The sequence below is a fragment of the Sceloporus undulatus genome, chromosome 4 (genome assembly GCF_019175285.1).
Source record: "Sceloporus undulatus isolate JIND9_A2432 ecotype Alabama chromosome 4, SceUnd_v1.1, whole genome shotgun sequence".
Classification (NCBI taxonomy): Eukaryota; Metazoa; Chordata; class Lepidosauria; order Squamata; family Phrynosomatidae; genus Sceloporus; species Sceloporus undulatus.
The window spans coordinates 200,150,237-200,167,419 of NC_056525.1; the positions used below are offsets into that span (position 1 = coordinate 200,150,237).

Below are 17,183 nucleotides of genomic sequence, written 5' to 3' on the forward strand. Positions count from 1 at the left end.
AGAGGGTCGGGGCCTAGATGGTGAAAGTCCTCCTAGACGTGGAGGCTAGTCTGGCCCCTGGGACCCTCAATAGCTGCTGCCCAGATGTTCTGAGTGTGCGGGGCAGATTGTATGGGGAGAGGCGGTCCTCAAGGTATCCTGGGTCCAAGTCATTTAGGGCTTTATAGGTAATGACCAACACCTTGTATTGCGCCCGGAAGCGAACAGGCAGCCAGTACAGAATTTTAAGCACTGGTGTTATATGGCTGGTTCTGGGTATGCCAGTAACCAGCCTGGCTGCCATGTTCTGCACTAGTTGTAGCTTCCGGGTGTGGTACAAGGGTTGCCCCATGTAGAGCGTGTTGCAGAAATCCAAACAAGAGGTTACCAGAGCATGTACTACCGTTTCAAGGTCCCTCCGGTCCAGGTAGGGATGCAGCTGGCAAATCAGCCGGAGCTGATAACAGGTGTTCCTGATCGTCGCATCCACCTGAAATGTAAGGTGGAGCGACGAATCAAGGAGCACCCCAGACTGCGTACCGAGTCCTTCACAGGAAGTGTGATCCCGTTCAGGACAGGTGGAACCACCTCCATCCCCGGGCACACGTCTCCCAGCTGCACCATCTGGAACCTCCCAGAGAGGTAGGATCGGAATCACTGGAGTGCAGTGCCCCCGATTCCCACCTCTGCCAGGCGCTCCAGAAGGATACCATGGTCTATGGTATCGAAAGCCGCTGAGATGTCCAAGAGCACCAACAGGGACACGCTTCCCCTGTCAATGCCCGGACGGAGATCATTGACCAAGGCGACCATGGCCGTCTCAACCCCGTAGCCCGCCCGAAAGCCGGTTTGAAATGGGTCCAGATAATTGTTTCGTCCAAGATCGATTGAAGCTGGATTGCAACTGCCCTCTCGATCACCTTCCCCAAAAATGGCAGTAGCGATACTGGCCGATAATTATTATGCATCAGGGGGTCGAGGGAGGGCTTTTTAAGCAGCGGTTTTACTATGGCCAATTTTAAGCTGGATGGAAATTGCCCGTCCCTCAAAGATGTATTTATGATCCGGTGTAACAGTGAAGTTACCACCTGTCCCCCCTGAGCCGCTAGCCATGAGGGACAGGGATCGAGAGAGCAGGCTGTCTTCCGAACGCTTCTAAGGATCTTGTCCACATCATCGGTACTAACCGACTCAAACTGATCCAGTTTAATGGAGTGCACGGAGGCTCTGGACGCCTCTACTCTGGATTCTGCCCTAAAGCCGGTGTTAAGACCTTCGCTTATCCGAGAGGTTTTATCCGCGAAGTTGTTAAATTGGTCGCAGCAGGCCTTAGAATTATTGTTATTGTTATTATTAAAGTTGCATTGCTTTTTGTATGTTTGCATGCACCCTTGGATATTTCTAAATAAAACCCTTCTTCCATTGAAACGAGAATGCTCTCTGCAGTTAGTACTGGTATACATAGATGAAAAGATCCCCAAAGTTACTATGCTCTCTCAGGCCTCCTTTTGAGCTATTTCCAGAATTTCAAAGAGACACTGGCCTTTTAGGGTAACACTGTGAGGGATGATTGAAGGAACTATATATGTTTAGCCTACAGAAAAGAAGGCTGAAAGGTGATCAGATAGCCATCTTTAAATAATTGAAGGGCTGTCATGTAGAGAAGAGACCACGTTTGTTTTCCATTGTTTCAGAGGCTACATTAGAACTTACATTAGAACCTTAAGCAAATTGTAAGAAAGGATGTATCAGTTAAACATTTGGAAGAACTTTAATAGGTATATTGATTTATTTTCAGCATGTTATACATACATGTGTTAAAGACAAGCCTAGAAAATATAGTGCTAAAAATACACAAAACCAGAGATCACCAAGTATCAAGGATACTAATGGCCAAGAAGAATAATTCTTAGAGACCATATAGTATGACAATTAATCATCTGTTTTCTTTCTTCTTCAACCCAGCCTCTGAAGTAATCTAAATTAGATTCCAAGATATTCTGCAAGATGCAAAACCACTTTTTCAGGAAGAAATCTGTAACAAAAAATATTTCTGGTTAACTCTGGAAAAAATATAGTAATTTTTAGGATTGGCCCTGACTGCCTCCTCATTGTTTCAGTTATGAAGCTAAAAACATTTTGGGTTGGGTTTTTTTGCATGCCAGAGGGAAAATTCAGGTATGTTTCTGGTGTCAAAAAAGTCTTGAAATGGGGTACATGCACAATTAACCATGGACTGCACTTTCCCCACCTTTGCCTTAAAGGATTTCAGGTGGAAAGCCAGTCAGGGATAAGATAACCTGGGGCCTGTTTGACATGGTTCATCCTATTAAGTAGGAAGAGCTTACTCTTAAGCGGATTTCCAATTGTCTGCTGTTCAGTTGTTTTTCCCAGCAGAAGGACTGGGGAGAGAGGCTTCACTGAGCAGTAGGTCGGTTGCCTAATCCATGCCTATGCTGTACCATGGATATAACAGTTGTTATATACAAATTCTTATAATGTAGCCATTTCCCCCCTCCAGTATAGTGATTATGGTTTCCTCTCCTTCTGATTCCTTTTTACTATTTGGCCTGGAAAGACACCCCCCCTACTTTTCTCCCTTGGCAACTTGTTGTTGTCAAGTTGATTCTGACCTATGGATGTAGCAAGGTGAGGATGTAGCCCACTGATTTTTAGATTTTTAAAATGTTGTTATCAAGTTGATTCTGAATCATGATGTAACTCATATCCTAGGGTTTTTCTGGCAAGATTTTTTCAAAAGAGGCATGACATTGCCTTCGTCTGAGGATGACAAAGGGTGACTTCCGCAAGGTCACCCAGGGGGTGTTCTGTGGCTAAGCAGAGATTTGAATCCTGATCTCTGGGAGTCCTGGTCCCACAAGCAAGCCACTACACAATGTTGGTACATGTTTATAAAATGTCATTTTCCTTTTCAAAAATATATGCTAAAAGTGTTCTTGGAATGCAAAGAACTGACACTTGTAAAGGACACGGTATAAACTGATTGCACAGCAGGAGTGATGAGTGCAGAAAGGTTTTGCAATCTCCTTCCTCCTGAAGTCTGGAACCACAATTTGGATACATTCATTGGGAGCTTTCTATTCTGAATCCAATTAATCAGCTTCCTTCAGCACTGTGGAGTTGAAAGAGATTATCTATCTCCAATCTGCAGAGAAATGCCCTGAATTGTAGCAGGGACGTAGCCAGGATTTTGGGAATGGGGGGGTCAAGACTAAGTGCCACCATTTTGAGAGGCTAAGAGCCCCCCCAAGACACAAAAAGAGGGTCGAGCGTTTACCCTCGACACCTCGATGGCACCACTTTAACTTCCGTTATGGCTTTGTGCTATGGAATCTTGGGACCTGTAGTTTTGAGGACCTGTTGAGTCATCTGTCAGGTGCCACAACAAACTACAAATCCCAGTATTTCACAACATGGAGCCAAAGGCAGTTAAAGTGGCATCAAACTGGATTATTTTTTCAGTGCAGATGCAAACTGAGTCCTTCCTCTGAAGGTGTTTACATCAGATAAATTCAGCTCAATAAAGCAAAGTGCAGCTGCTCGAGCAATGAGCGGCAGCCACTCCGTTCATGCTCAGAGACACTCTGCTCATGCTTTGAGACACTGTATTCCAACTTCTGAGCTGAGCTAAGAACCCAGGCTGCGTCCACACAACATTTCATGCCGACTTCCAAGAGGGATTTTTAATTTTAAGACACACACACACACTCTTTTTAATTCCCAGACCCATCCATCCATCCATCCATCCATCCATCTACCATAATTTTTAATTCCAAGCCATTATACGTTCCTTTTTATAATAAACAAACCCCTTTAAGAGAATCCTATTTTGGGAGACAGCAGGGTATAAAATCAATCAATAAAAAATTATAGTGCAATAGTCCATCAGTGCATGGCTTGCATTATAAGACTTTATACCTTTATACATTTAAAAACAATTAAAATCACAGTAGGCTCAGAGTGCTATAGAATCATGGAATCATAGAGTTGGAAGAGACCCCAAGGGCCATCCAGTCCAACCCCATTCTGCCATGCAGGAACTCCCAGTCAAAGCATCCTCAACAAATTATGTAATGGAGGTGTCCATCTACATTGTAGAAAGATATACTATAGATTAATGCTATGGAAAATCACCATCTTGAGTCCGTATATTGGGAGAAAGGCGGGATATAAGAAAATAACAACAACAACAACAATATCTGAGTATTGTAGTTTTGTGAGACATTTAGCATTCTTTGTCAGAGAGCTCTGGTGGCACAACAAACTACAAATCCCAGGATTTTCCATAGTATTAAAGTAGTGTCAAACTGGATTATTTCTGCAGTGTGCAGCCTTATTAGACTGCACTTCCCAGCAGTCTGTGGTGCTGCTGGATGATGGGGCCTGCAGTCTAGCATTGCCTGGAGCAGGGCCATAGGACTCCACAGCCCCGATTCATCATCTTAGATTGATTCCATATATTAATTAATTGATCATAAAATCATAGAGTCGGAAGAGACCCCAAGAAGGGCCATCCAGTCCAACCCCATTCTACCATGCAGGTACTCTCCATCAAAGCATCCCCATTGACATGCTGAAAAAGGGCCAGCTAACTGTATTTTATTCTATTTGTCTTTTAAAAAAGAGAAAAAACAAGGCTGGAAGGAAGCCTCTTGCTTTTTTGCATCACCCTCCTCTTTTTTGTTGTTGCAAAAATCCAGAAATGACTGTTTTTGAAAACATGAGTCCATTCTCAGGAGAAATGTCCAGAGTAGAGTCTGAGTCTCCTTTCTCTGGACTTCTGAAACCTAAATTATTCCAAAACCCAAAACTGACCCTGAGAGCATCTGGTCTGACCCCAACTCAAGGAAACTTGGGAATCCTGAAGGTTTAGATCAATTACTAAATTATTGAATTATACAAGGAATAGTGGTCTCAGGGTTTTGCTGAAGCTCAGTGTGCAGAAGCACAACATTATTTTAAAAATATTGTGTATTAAATTACCTTCAGTCTATGTCTATGAGATGCATATGAAACATACATGGATCCCATCTCCCATTATATCCAATTAGACATACTGTATATAAATATACCAAACTCTGAAAAACTCCAAAATCCAAAATACATCTAGTCGTCAGCATTTTGGGTAAGGGATATTATTATTATTATTATTATTATTATTATTATTATTTTACTATATTGTATATGGATATTACTGCTGAAAGTAAAGTTAGAAGTCACCTTTTCTTTCTTTTATATCTCCTTTTAGAAGCTTCCTTCCTTCCTTTTTCTTTCTTCCTTTCTCCCCTTCCTCTTCCTCCCTTTCTTTTCCTTCTTTTCTTCAGTTCTCCCTCCCTATCATTCTTCCTTCCTTTTTTCCCTTCCTTCCCTTCTTCTTCCTACTCTCCTTCCGCAGGAAGAGACTTTTATTCTGGCAAAAGCACAAGAGAGGAGGGGGAGGAGGAGTGGAAGCTGGACTCCGATGGAAACGAAAGGGAAAGAAATCACAGGGACCCACTCCCTCCCCCTCCTCTCTCTTCCCCCCCTCTCTGAGCTTGCAACTTTTGTTTTGTCTTTCCCCTTTTCCCTCTCTGAGTTCTCTGTGGTTTTGATGGAAGGAAGGAGGGGGGAGGAAGGAGCTTGAACGCCCCCAGGACCTGAAGGGGGGGTTCCGGACCCCCAAACCCCCCCCCGGCTGCGTCCCTGACTGTAGCAGACCACAAATATGCCCTTTCTGTTCCTCAAACCTCAGAGAAAGCATTCAAATAACCTATGATATGTATAAGGGAAAGATGGAAATAAGCTAAATTGTATGCATGTGCTTTTATCAGCTTACATTTTTGCTGTGCTTTGCAAGAATTTGTATTCAGTGTGGCTTACAACAGATAAAGCAAGTCCTTTGAATCCTTATATTTTTATTTTTATCTTGGGTCTTCTAGTGTGCTGTGCTTTATATGACTGGTTGCTGTTATTTGTTCCTGGCATGCTAGGTGATACTGCAATCTGCAGTGGGTTTACTTCTGCATAGACAGCCATACAATCACATATTGGTTCTTTCCACTCTATATTTGTCCCTCCCTGATCATGAAATACTGTTTTTAAAAATCTCAGCAAACAAAAACTGGGCCCTTGGGCAGAAAATATTTTCTATTGTTTGTTTAATGTTGCATGTGGATGCGCCTTCTCATAATAAGAAATCCATTCAATATTCCCTTGCGAACAGATGAAAATCTCAATTGTCATGGAATTTAAGTAAACGTTTCCCTTACTATCACATTCAGGACCAAGGACTTTATTTATGGATTGTTCTATAATAATTTGTATGGCATTATAAAGCTTTATTTAAGTAGATATCTTACATTTTGGGAGAAAGGTGGAATATAAAATCAATCAATCAATCAATCAATCAGTCAGTCAGTCAGTCAACCAACTACAGTGGTACCTCGGGATACGAAATACCCAGGTTACGAATTTTTCGGGATACGAAAAAATGCCATTGGAAATAATTGTTCCGGGTTACGAATGTTTTTTCGGGTTACGAAAAAACTTCGGCGCTATTTTAAAAGGAACCGCGGCTTTTCCCCATTAGCGCCTATGGCAATTCGGCTTACGAAGGCTTTTCGGGTTACGAACGGTGCCGCGGAACGAATTAATTTCGTAACCCGAGGCACTACTGTAATCCCAAATCAGATATTCTGGTTGGAAATTCTTATGTTGCTTCATTCTTATGTTGCAGGGACTTTATGGCTGTTGGCTGGAATCTTGCATTACGAGATAGATTTCTGACATGCAGCCACATCTCTGTAGCTACATGTCCGGTATCTCTCTCTTATTCTCTCTCTCTGTATGTGCCTTCAAATCCCTTGTTTACTTATTGTGACCTCATGAATTTCATAGTGTTTTCTTAAGGAAGGAATACTCAGAGGTGGTTTTGCAAGTCCCCTCCCTTGAAATATAGCCTACAACACCTGGTATTTGTCGGTGATCTCCCACCTAAGTACTAACCAAGATCAGACAGGGTCTGGTGCCTTTGGGGTATTTAGGCTGCTCATTCCACACAAAATCCACCTTTTATGCAATGCACCCTCCCTAACATGGCCATTTCTGTGTCATTAAGAGTGGGAAGGGAACTCAGCAGAAACACATCTAGCTATAGTCCTCTAGTTGGACGCATTGCAACAGGTCCCCAGAAACTCACTACAAATGATGTCCTTGCAGTGCATTGAGCTAAAGGAAAAAAGCTGGATGCATCTCTGCTGACTCTGCTTCCCACTCTCTAATGACATAGAAATGAAGATGGGAGGGCAGTTGCATTGCTTAAAAGGTGAAGTTTAAGGGGAGGATTTTGGTCAATGTCCAATTGATCTGATCTGCACAATGAACAAAAAGCTTGACATGGAAAAGGGAGGAGTTAAAATAGGAGAAAGAAATATCAACAATCTGAAATATGCTGACAACACTATAATAGTAGAAGAGAACCTCACAGACCTGGAACAACTACTAAGGAAGATCAAAGAAGAAAGTACAAAGACAGGCTTAATGTGAAAACAAAAATAATGACCACCTACATACATTCAAACTAGACAATGGGGAAATAGAAATAGTAAAAGCGTTCTCTTCTCTGGGATCACCTAGGATTCCAGTCATTGACTGGAATGGGGACTGCAGCCAGGAAATCAGAAGAGGATTAAGAATGGGGAGAGTGGCTATGAAAGAACTAGAAAAGATCCTAAAATGCAAAGACATACAACTCAGCACAAAGGATCATACAAGCCATTGTATTCCCTATTACCATGTATGGATGTGAGAGTTGGACAGTCAAGAAAGAAGATATGAGGAAAACCAACTCATTTGAAATGTGCTGCTGGAGAAGAGTGCTGAGGATTCCATGGAGAGGCCAAAAGGACAAACAAATGGGTCCTGGAGCAGATCAAGCCAGAAATATCTCTAGAAGCCAAGATGACAAGACTTAGGCGATTATCACACAGAGGCTTACCGTGGTTAAAACATGACTAAATCATTCCCAAAGTGCACGGGTGTGATAGCTAATCGTGCTTGCCGCCCATGATTTAATTGTCATTGAGGCATCCTGTTCCTCTCCCTTCATCAAAGCGTTTGCGGAGCAGTCATTTTTCAACAATGGGAACTTCTGTGTTTGGACAAATGGCTGCTCCACAAACGCTTTGATGACGAGTGGGATGCCTCAATGATGATTAAATTACAGGAGGCAAGTGTGATTGGCTATCACACCTGTGTGCTTTAGGAATGATTTAGCCATGTTGTCGCCATGGTAAGCCTCCATGTAATAATCGCCCTAGACTGTCATACTTTGGACCCATCATGAGAAGGCCTGAATCGTTGCAAAAAACAATAATGTTAGGAAAGGTGGAGGGAAGTAGAAAGAGAAGAAGGCTACATGCTAGATGGATGGACTTTATTAAAGAGACCATGAATATGAGTTGCAGGAGCTGGGCAGAGCAGTAGAGGACAGGGGGGCCTGGAGATGTCTCATCCATAGGGTTGCCATGGGTTGAGATTGACACAAAGGCAGTTAACAACAACAACAACAACAACAACAAAATCCCTTGACATGAATGTCTAGTTGCAACTGACTGCAGGGGGCTATGCTCATCTGCGTTACTATGCTGAAGAGCCAGTGTTGTCCGAAGATGACTCCAGTGGTCATGTGACCAGCATGAATGCACTGAACACTGTTACCTTCCCACCTAAGTGGTACTTATTTATCTACTTACATTTGCATGTTTTCCAACTGCTAGGTTGGCAGAAGCTGGGACTAGTGACAGGAGCTCATGCTGCATTTGGACCTCGAACTGCCAACCTTCAGATCTTCTGATTGTCAGAATTGGTGTCTTTTTCTTTTTTTGCATCTTAACCACTAAGTGACCGCATCCGCACTGCAGAAATAATCCAGCTTGACACCACTTTAACTGTCATGGCTCAGTGCTGTGGAATTCTGGAAATTGCCATTTAATGTGAGACCAGAGCTCTCTTATAGAGAGCTGTCAATAAATGTCTCTCAAAACTACAATTCCCAGAATTTCATAGCATTGAGTCATGGCAGTTAAAGTGGAGTCAAACTGGATTATTTCTGCAGTATGGATGGAGCCTCAGTAACAGAAAGCCACATTAGTTAAGTTGCTGGAAAAAGACTTATTTCAAACCCAGGAAATACTCTTCTCAGCAATTTGTTATGATTAAACCATTATGATTCAATGAATTTACAAAGGCAAAAGTATTTACAAAAAGTATTTAGCAAAAAAAAAAAAAAAAAGGGACTATTTTTATTTCCACCTTCCCCATGAAAAACACTTAAAGGATGTATCACTATGAAATAAAATGAAATGAAAAATAGAAACTAGAGCATTGGGTGTCAGATATTAATTGAAATTAATTGGGTAAACTTTAATAGCAACACGCCTGTTCAAATCCCACAGTTTCCAGTAATTTCCTTTGTTTCATTGGTTACTGAAGAATATTTGACCAAAGAGAAAACTCAGGAAGGAAAATTACATGCTTACATTTTAAGAAGAATAAGTCGTGCATAGGGTGGCAAGACCACATAAAATTTCTCTTTCAGAATACCATCCACAATCTGCCTGCCTATATATTCTGCATTGAAGACAGGAAGTCGAATTGGCCTCCTAAAGAGAGACAAAATGTTGATTCTATAAATCCGGGAGGGGGAAAAAACATCCTGTATGTATGATTATTAAAAGTTCTGACTAAAAGCTCCTAGTTCTAGTGACCCTTAAGATCTTAGTCTTCTATTGCTGGGCCAGGTGGTTCTCATCCCACATGGCAAATCCCACCAGATGTGCCCAAGTCCCATTTTTATTGAACTGAATTAGTATTAAAACTTTGGCACTTACACTGTTTTTGCGTTAGTAATTAATTTTGTATCCACGTAACCAGGACAAACGATGGTTGTTTTAATGCCTTTGTTTCCTGTATTTCTCAGTTCAAAAGCAATAGATTCTAAAAAGCCAAATGCTGCAGATTTGCTTGCAGAATAGTCTGTAAAAGGAAGCAAAAAAGTGGAATATAAACCAACGAAAAGAACTGAAATATTACTTCCTGCATAAACTATTTAGAGAAAAATAGGGGAGGGGGAATCTGATGTCAAATATATTGTTGTTATAAACCTGCCTCAAAACCCAACCATAAAACCAATTAAATAAATGGGTACTTACAGTTAAATGTACTGAATTTGGTCGTGGCAAAATATAACATTTCTTATTCATACATTGTTAGTTTAACATATAAGATAGATATATCTTATTTCTTCTCCCATTTTAAATTCCACAGGTTAAAATATTTCATTTTTTGAACTGTACCTCAAATATGCTGAATGAAAATTATTATATTCTAGCTTTCTTAAGTGCATGCTATTTTTTTTAAAATAGAGAATAACATTTAAACATGGAAAACCACACTACTATAAAAAATGGTACAGCCTAGGACGGACTTCACCACTTGCTGTTGAGCTAGTCCAGAATGAATAAGGGTTGTGAATTGGGTTGTCAGTAAAAATACTCCTAGGTAAGTGTGATGGGACTTCTGCAATGAACTGTACATTAGAAAGACCTGAAAGATTCAAGTTGTGTCTTAAATATTTTGCTCATCATTCTAAAAGAAAGTGTTCCATAATCCACCCCCTTCCAATTTTTCTGGAAAAAAGATAAACAATCCTCCCACCAAAATTTCCTCCCAGGTTTCTTGCAAGCCTTTACACCTCCAGTTATGAAACCACATTCGGGAGAAGATATGAATGAGAAACTACGCTGGTGTCACCTCTGCAATCATTTCAGTGTCAGATGAAAGGCTTTTCTGTTTGCTTGGGCATTTAGAGGTGTTAAGTCTCTTTTGTAACCTCTCCTTCTTTTGTGTCATGACTGAGGTTTATTTTTCTGATGTTGCATATTACTTGTTTTTTGTTCAGATACAGTTTACTGAAGAACAGTTAATTAAAAATCTAAATAAATAATAAGTGAATGGAATTACAATTAGCTCTTAGTATCTCCCCCCCCCCCTTGAGATAATAAATAAAGTGGGACCTCAGGTTCCATGCTACCCAATGGTGGTGCAACACATGTACAACACAGGTTAGCATACACACACCATCATTGGGAATAATGGAATACAGACATCCATGGATGCACCAACCTGTAGATGACAAGCCTGTGTTTGGGAAGGGCCCATGGTGTTTCCTAACACACAAACACACCTATATAGATATATTTCTCTAGTTTATTTTCTCAATAAGTAATGTCAAATTCGAATTACTTGTCCCAAATCAATTAGTTGCACTGAAACAATGTCACTGACATAATTGTTGACATATCAAATTCTTACTGATTCCAAGTGTCAACTCTAATTGGGAAAAAATAATTGGATTAAGGTTAATCCATGCAATCTTAATATAAAGATGTGTTAAATGTAGGAAGTTTGGATTAGACAACTTAGGTTATTATTACTATCCTGGGGGAGGGCTTACACTCAGTCCCACCACCCTCACAGGCCCATCTTATGAGGATTCAGGAGAGCTGCTCCCACCCTGTGGAATTCTCTTCCAAGGAAGGATGTTGGGTCTTACACTGGGAGAACGTTGGGATGCCAATTAATTAAGGCAAATAAGTCTCTACTCGCAACAGAAATTCCCTTAGCCCATTATACAGTGGGCCCTGGGTATCTGCAGAGGATCCGTTCTGCCCCCCCCCCACGGATACAAAAATCCGTGGATGCTCAAGTTTCATAATACTCAATGGTGGCACGGCCATACAGACATGCTACTATTGGGGACAATAGGACTTTGCCCCTCCCCCCGGACACCCAAAGCCTCTCTCACCATAGCAGGGGGCTGTCTCCTCCTCCTCCTCCTCCTCCCACTGCTATGGCCGCCACATAGTTGTGGCCGTCACTTTTTCCCCCTCCTCTTCCTCCTCCTCTTTAACCCTGGCTGCTGCCCGGCCATTCTTCCTTCCTCCTCCTCCTCTTTGCTCCTGGCCACTACTGTGGCCATTCATTGTTGCTCCTCCTCTTCTTCCTTCTACCTCCTCCTCTTCCTTCCTCCTTTTCCTCTTTTCCCCCAGCCACAGCCATAGCCATCCTTCCTTCCTCCTTCTCCTCTCCCCCCCCCCCCCCCTTTCTCTCTGTGGATGCTTAAATCTGTGGATGGCAAGTCCGCGGATATGGAGGGCTCATTGTATGTAAATTCTCTTTCAATGCCACAATCTGTGGCATTACTGGTAGCAGGGGGGTATGGCCTGATATATCTGCAGGGGGTGACAGGTGACAGCCCAGAGGAGGGGGTGTACAGACTACACCAGGTGACACCCTAGAGGAGGGGGTGACACCCATGTGGGCCCAGCCCCTTTGGTACAGAAAGGGTGAAAGTGCACCCTTCCCAACTACTCTGTTACTGGGCTCCCTCTCTGGGGAGGAATAATAGAATCATAGACTTATAAAAGATTATCACACTAGGGCTTACCATCTCTCTATCATCCGTGGATTGTTGAAGAAGCATGCGTGTATGAAAGCCTGGTGTGTTTCCTCATTATCAGAGAATTGTCGTCTTCATCCAGTGTCACTGAATCGTTCAGGGAGAGTGAATTTCCCCTGAATGGAAACTTTGCATTAAGAGGAAATTCAGTCTCCCTGAACGATTCAGTGACACTAGAGGGAGATGACAATTCCCTGATGATGAGGAAGCGCACCAGTGTTCACACACGCATACACACCACCCCTCCACACCAGGAGACAGTCTAGCTGGTGACTGTATAAGTTAATATATTTATTTGCTTAGGCTCTATAGCAAAAAAGCTCTTGACCCCCCCACCCCTCTCCCCTGGCAAAGGTGTGGAGAAGCATGAGTCAAGGGCACCAAAGATCCAAATCTCCTAAAGACATAAAGCCAGGACAAAAGAAAGCCGAAGGAAGAGTAATCTTAAATAGCTTCCAAGACCTCTAGCCTGGGAAGGGGTTGGATTTAGCTTATGCTGGCCCAAAACAGGCGACCTACAAATTAAAATGCAAGGATTCAGATGCAGTTATCCTGAGTCTGTGCTAGAATCATACAAGGATAATATACATATGGCTCACTGACCTGTAAGTTTGTAGCAGCCACACAGTGCTGCTATACTTGCAATAGTAACCAAATGTCCCCGGTTGCAAGCAATCATGGCTGGAAGAAAGGCTTTGCAAGTCTGTAATGCAAGGGGGTAAACCATCATTAATGCTCAGCATGTTTCATATCATTTTGCTATTTGCCTTTGCAAAATAGTGAGTCAGCACATTGCAATGAAAGTAAATATGCTGGTATAATAAATCATGATAATCATGATAAATCATGATAATAAGTAGTATTTATTCAGAATCTTGATATTAATTTACCTTCTGAATACTTAGAAGAATTAAGAACTTTTGGGGAAATTAAGCTCATATCTGTTTTTGTTGAGGTATTAATGAAGGAAAGAAGGGGGGTGAACAGAATAGCTAGGGATCACTGGGGAAGAAGAGGAGGAAGAAGAGGCAAAAGAGAGCAATAGCAGGGCAGGTGTGCCTGGAGTCTCCCTCTCCTCCTCCTTTGTCCTCCTTTGGGGGGATTCTTCTGGGTCCCCTACCTCCCCGCTTTTCTACCTGGGGCGTTGGCTCCAAGGGGGCACCCTGCAGGTCTGAGTGGGGGGGGGGTAGGCAGGGCCAGGGGCACCATGTGGGTCCTGTGGGAACCCCAGAGGAGGAGGAGGACCCGCACCACCCCATCCCAGCTCTTCCTTCCTTCTTCCTTCCTTCCTTTACCATCTGGGAAGGGAGGGGGCAGATGAAGGAACAGAGCGGTGGGGGGAGAGAAGGAGGAGGAGGCAGCCATGAGGGTCCAGAGTAGCAAAGCCCCATTATCCCAATGGCAGTGTAGCCCTGTGGCTGTGCCACCATTAAGGAGAATAGGACTTGAGCATCCATGGACATTGGTATCCATGGGGGTATCCGGAATGGATTCCCCTGCAGATACTGGGGGCTCACGGTACCAGTTTTAAGTCATAACATTTTTCATTTATACAATACAGAAAAACATTATTACCCAGAAATGTGCCTTAGTGTTGACTTCTAGTGTTTCTTCCATATCAGAGTCAGGAAGATCAATGAAATCCTTTCCACACAATATACCTGCGTTGTTGATTAGAATATTTACATCTCCTACTTCTTTTTTAACCTGCAGTGAAAAGGAAAACTTGAGATATCATGATGAATGCACACTCTCATTTATTAATGCAGCTTAGATTGTGTTATCATACAGTACTCTTAGTATAAGTATATCAAAGCAGACAAGATTTTTTTCTGTTTCATTAGACAGGAACTACATTCATGTTTCTGTGCAATATTCTTACTAAAATTGTTCTTTTTCTTGGAAAAAAAAAGTCTGACAGTTGTTCAGATGTAGTTGTATGGAAGAGGAAACAACAGTGAAAACCAGTCTATACATGGCATAGTGGATACCAGCCTTATGACTGTCGTATTAAGATCAGTGGTACTTTGATAACAAAATTCCTGCTTTTCACTGTTTGAGTGAACAACTTTAGTCTACTTGCACTAGATATAAACATGCAGTGAAGGCAGAGTTCGGAAAAACTATACCTCTCTGAATCCTCCACTCAGTGTTGCAACTGGTCATGCTGACTGGGGGAGTCCAGGAGCTAGATTTAAATATTTATTTATTTATTTCATTTATATGCCGCCTTTCTCCAAGAAAGGACCCAAGGCGGCTCATAGATAAAAAACCATTTTAAAAATTACAATAAAATTTAAAGCAATTATCATCATCTAAGAACAATATAAAGTCATATAAAATATGCAAAAGAATAACTGTGTTAAGCTTTGAATAAAACTAAGCAGATTTATCAAGATAGCAAAAAGGTCCCTGGATGTACTGAGACATTCCAATTCTTTTTTTATTTTATCACCATATTCATGGTTTGCATCCAAATTCTTTCTTGGAAATGTCTCGGGTTTCCCTCACTCCCCCCTCCTTTGTGTCTTTTCTCCTCCCCCTTCCACTGATCATATGTCACATCTAGTCTCAAGCAAAGTTTCTGAAATTGCCTTTCACCATTTTCTGCCTGAAACTACGGAGAGCTGTTACAGCCCATAAAAATTATATTTAGGGTATAGACACATCAAAGGTCTGACTCAGTATAAGGAAGCTTCCTATATTTCTATGTTCCACCAAAACAGCTTACTGTGCCTTAGACAAATTTAAGTTCAGAAATTAGGGTGGTGCTGAGGAAACAAACCACAGACAACATCTTCCCAGGTGCAATTGTGCTTTGGAGAATATTTATCAACTTCTTGTTTATTTTGCCTTCATATACTGAAGTCTGAGAACCCAAGTTTATTAAGCCAATGTGAGTCCCACCAGGGATGTAGCCAGGATTTTGGGAAGGGGGGGATCCAGACTAAGTGCCACTATTATAATGGGGCTTGGGTGCGGCGGCGTGGCAGCACACACCATTCATTTTATCTAATAGAGGGGGTCTGGACCCCAAGGCCCCCCCCGGCTACGTCCCTGGTCCCACATTTGGGTTCTATTCCCAGCTACATCAGACCTAAGCATGTTATGTGAAATCAGTGAGAAAAGACTTCCAATGAAGAATTACTTCCGAAAGGACTCCTTTGCTTTGTGCAGGCAACTGTAGTCTGATAAAGGCATCTGAAGGAAAAGGGGAGGATTGGAGCCTTTCATTCCCCTAAGCACTTCCTCACATCCTTTAGGATGTCTACATTCTAGGATCCTCAAATCCTAGAACAGATTTGGAAGGAATGGGAGGCAGTGGAGTGAAACAATAGCTGCCACTTTTATTTGTCCACTTTGCTCTACATAGTTCTATTTCCAAGTAAGGACAAATAAATCTGTTCACTGTTAGCTCCTCTCAATTTTTTTTCCTTCTTAAATTTTTTCTGTTTTGGATCTGCATCAGTTTATGCTCAATGATTTGTATGCATTTTTGTGTGCATGTCTTCCTAATGTATGCATTTTTTGTTTTGAAGATTGCTTAAGATCATTATTTATTGTGAGTGGTTTGGCAACACTTTTTGTACTTTTTGCTCTAACGTATATATTTTGTGCACATTTCCCCTTAACATATACATGCAGATAAACCATTTTCTGGCTTGAGTGTTGCATCACAAGATTTTATCAAATACTGAGGAATAATGTGTTGGCTGTTCCAGCTCCCATATTGATCTGAGAGATATGAATAACAAAATGAGAAGCAAATGAAACCATATTCAAAACAAAAGTCCATCCCTATTACTACAGCTTCAAACTGAGTTAAATCCAAGTGCACTCTTATATCTGACTTGTAAACTACTTATGTCTTACTTTAGATTTTCCTGATCTTATACAACTATTAGATAATTTTCATACATCAATTTGCTAAATATTTTTTTGTTTAAAACAATTAAAATTATATAAGAAATTTACAATAATATTAAGAAAGAGGATCCATGTGTTTACCTGATCTGCCACTGCATAGATTTCTTTCTTTATGCGCAAATCACATTTGTAGGTATAAACAGCTAGAGCCCCACTGGCTAGGACAAGCTCAGCAGTTTCTTTGTTGTGTTCTTCATCAATATCCCAGAGAACTAGAATTGCACCAAGACGTGCAAAATTTAATGCAATCTGTCTTCCAATTCCATTTGCAGATCCTGTAACAAGCACTACTTGTCCAGTAACATCCTTTCTCACAGAAAAGAACATCAAAATGAAGGCTTCAAAACAGTAATAAATAAGCAAAATGATAAATTTGAGGCTGTCCAAGATGTTTCCGGGAGACATGATTCAGTTGATGATATCTTCGTAATTAAAAAAAATAATAATAGATCATATTTTCTCAAAAATAATCTAATTTGCAATTTTTTCCAGGAAAAAAATGTTTATTAAAAATAAATAAATTTCTACAATATTTGAGGTAGATGCTTCTTTCTTAGCCTCATAATGAGAGTCATTGTACCTCATCTACTATTGTGGTTGTTATGAGGTTATTATATTATAAAGCACTCTGTATAGTTAGGGAGTGTGCATATCTTTCTTTTGTGGTTAGTTTTGTTTGTACACAACAAAATTAAAATAAAGGAGTGGATCAAGGCTGTAATTTATAATTATTATCTTGGTAAAACTTGTTAGTCTT

At 41.2% G+C, this 17,183-nt stretch overlaps 1 protein-coding gene across 1 annotated transcript; it reads right to left on the reverse strand.

Moving 5' to 3' along the window:
- Window positions 1-1,939: 1,939 nt before the first annotated feature.
- Window positions 1,940-16,883, reverse strand: LOC121927547 (epidermal retinol dehydrogenase 2-like). The gene is made up of 6 exons (XM_042461236.1): window positions 16,508-16,883; window positions 14,075-14,206; window positions 13,103-13,202; window positions 9,870-10,014; window positions 9,519-9,641; window positions 1,940-2,014 (listed from the first exon to the last, which is right to left on the reverse strand). Exons 1-6 carry the CDS (start codon window positions 16,829-16,831, stop codon window positions 1,963-1,965), a joined length of 876 nt encoding a protein of 291 aa, XP_042317170.1. The 5' UTR covers window positions 16,832-16,883; the 3' UTR covers window positions 1,940-1,962.
- Window positions 16,884-17,183: the final 300 nt, after the last annotated feature.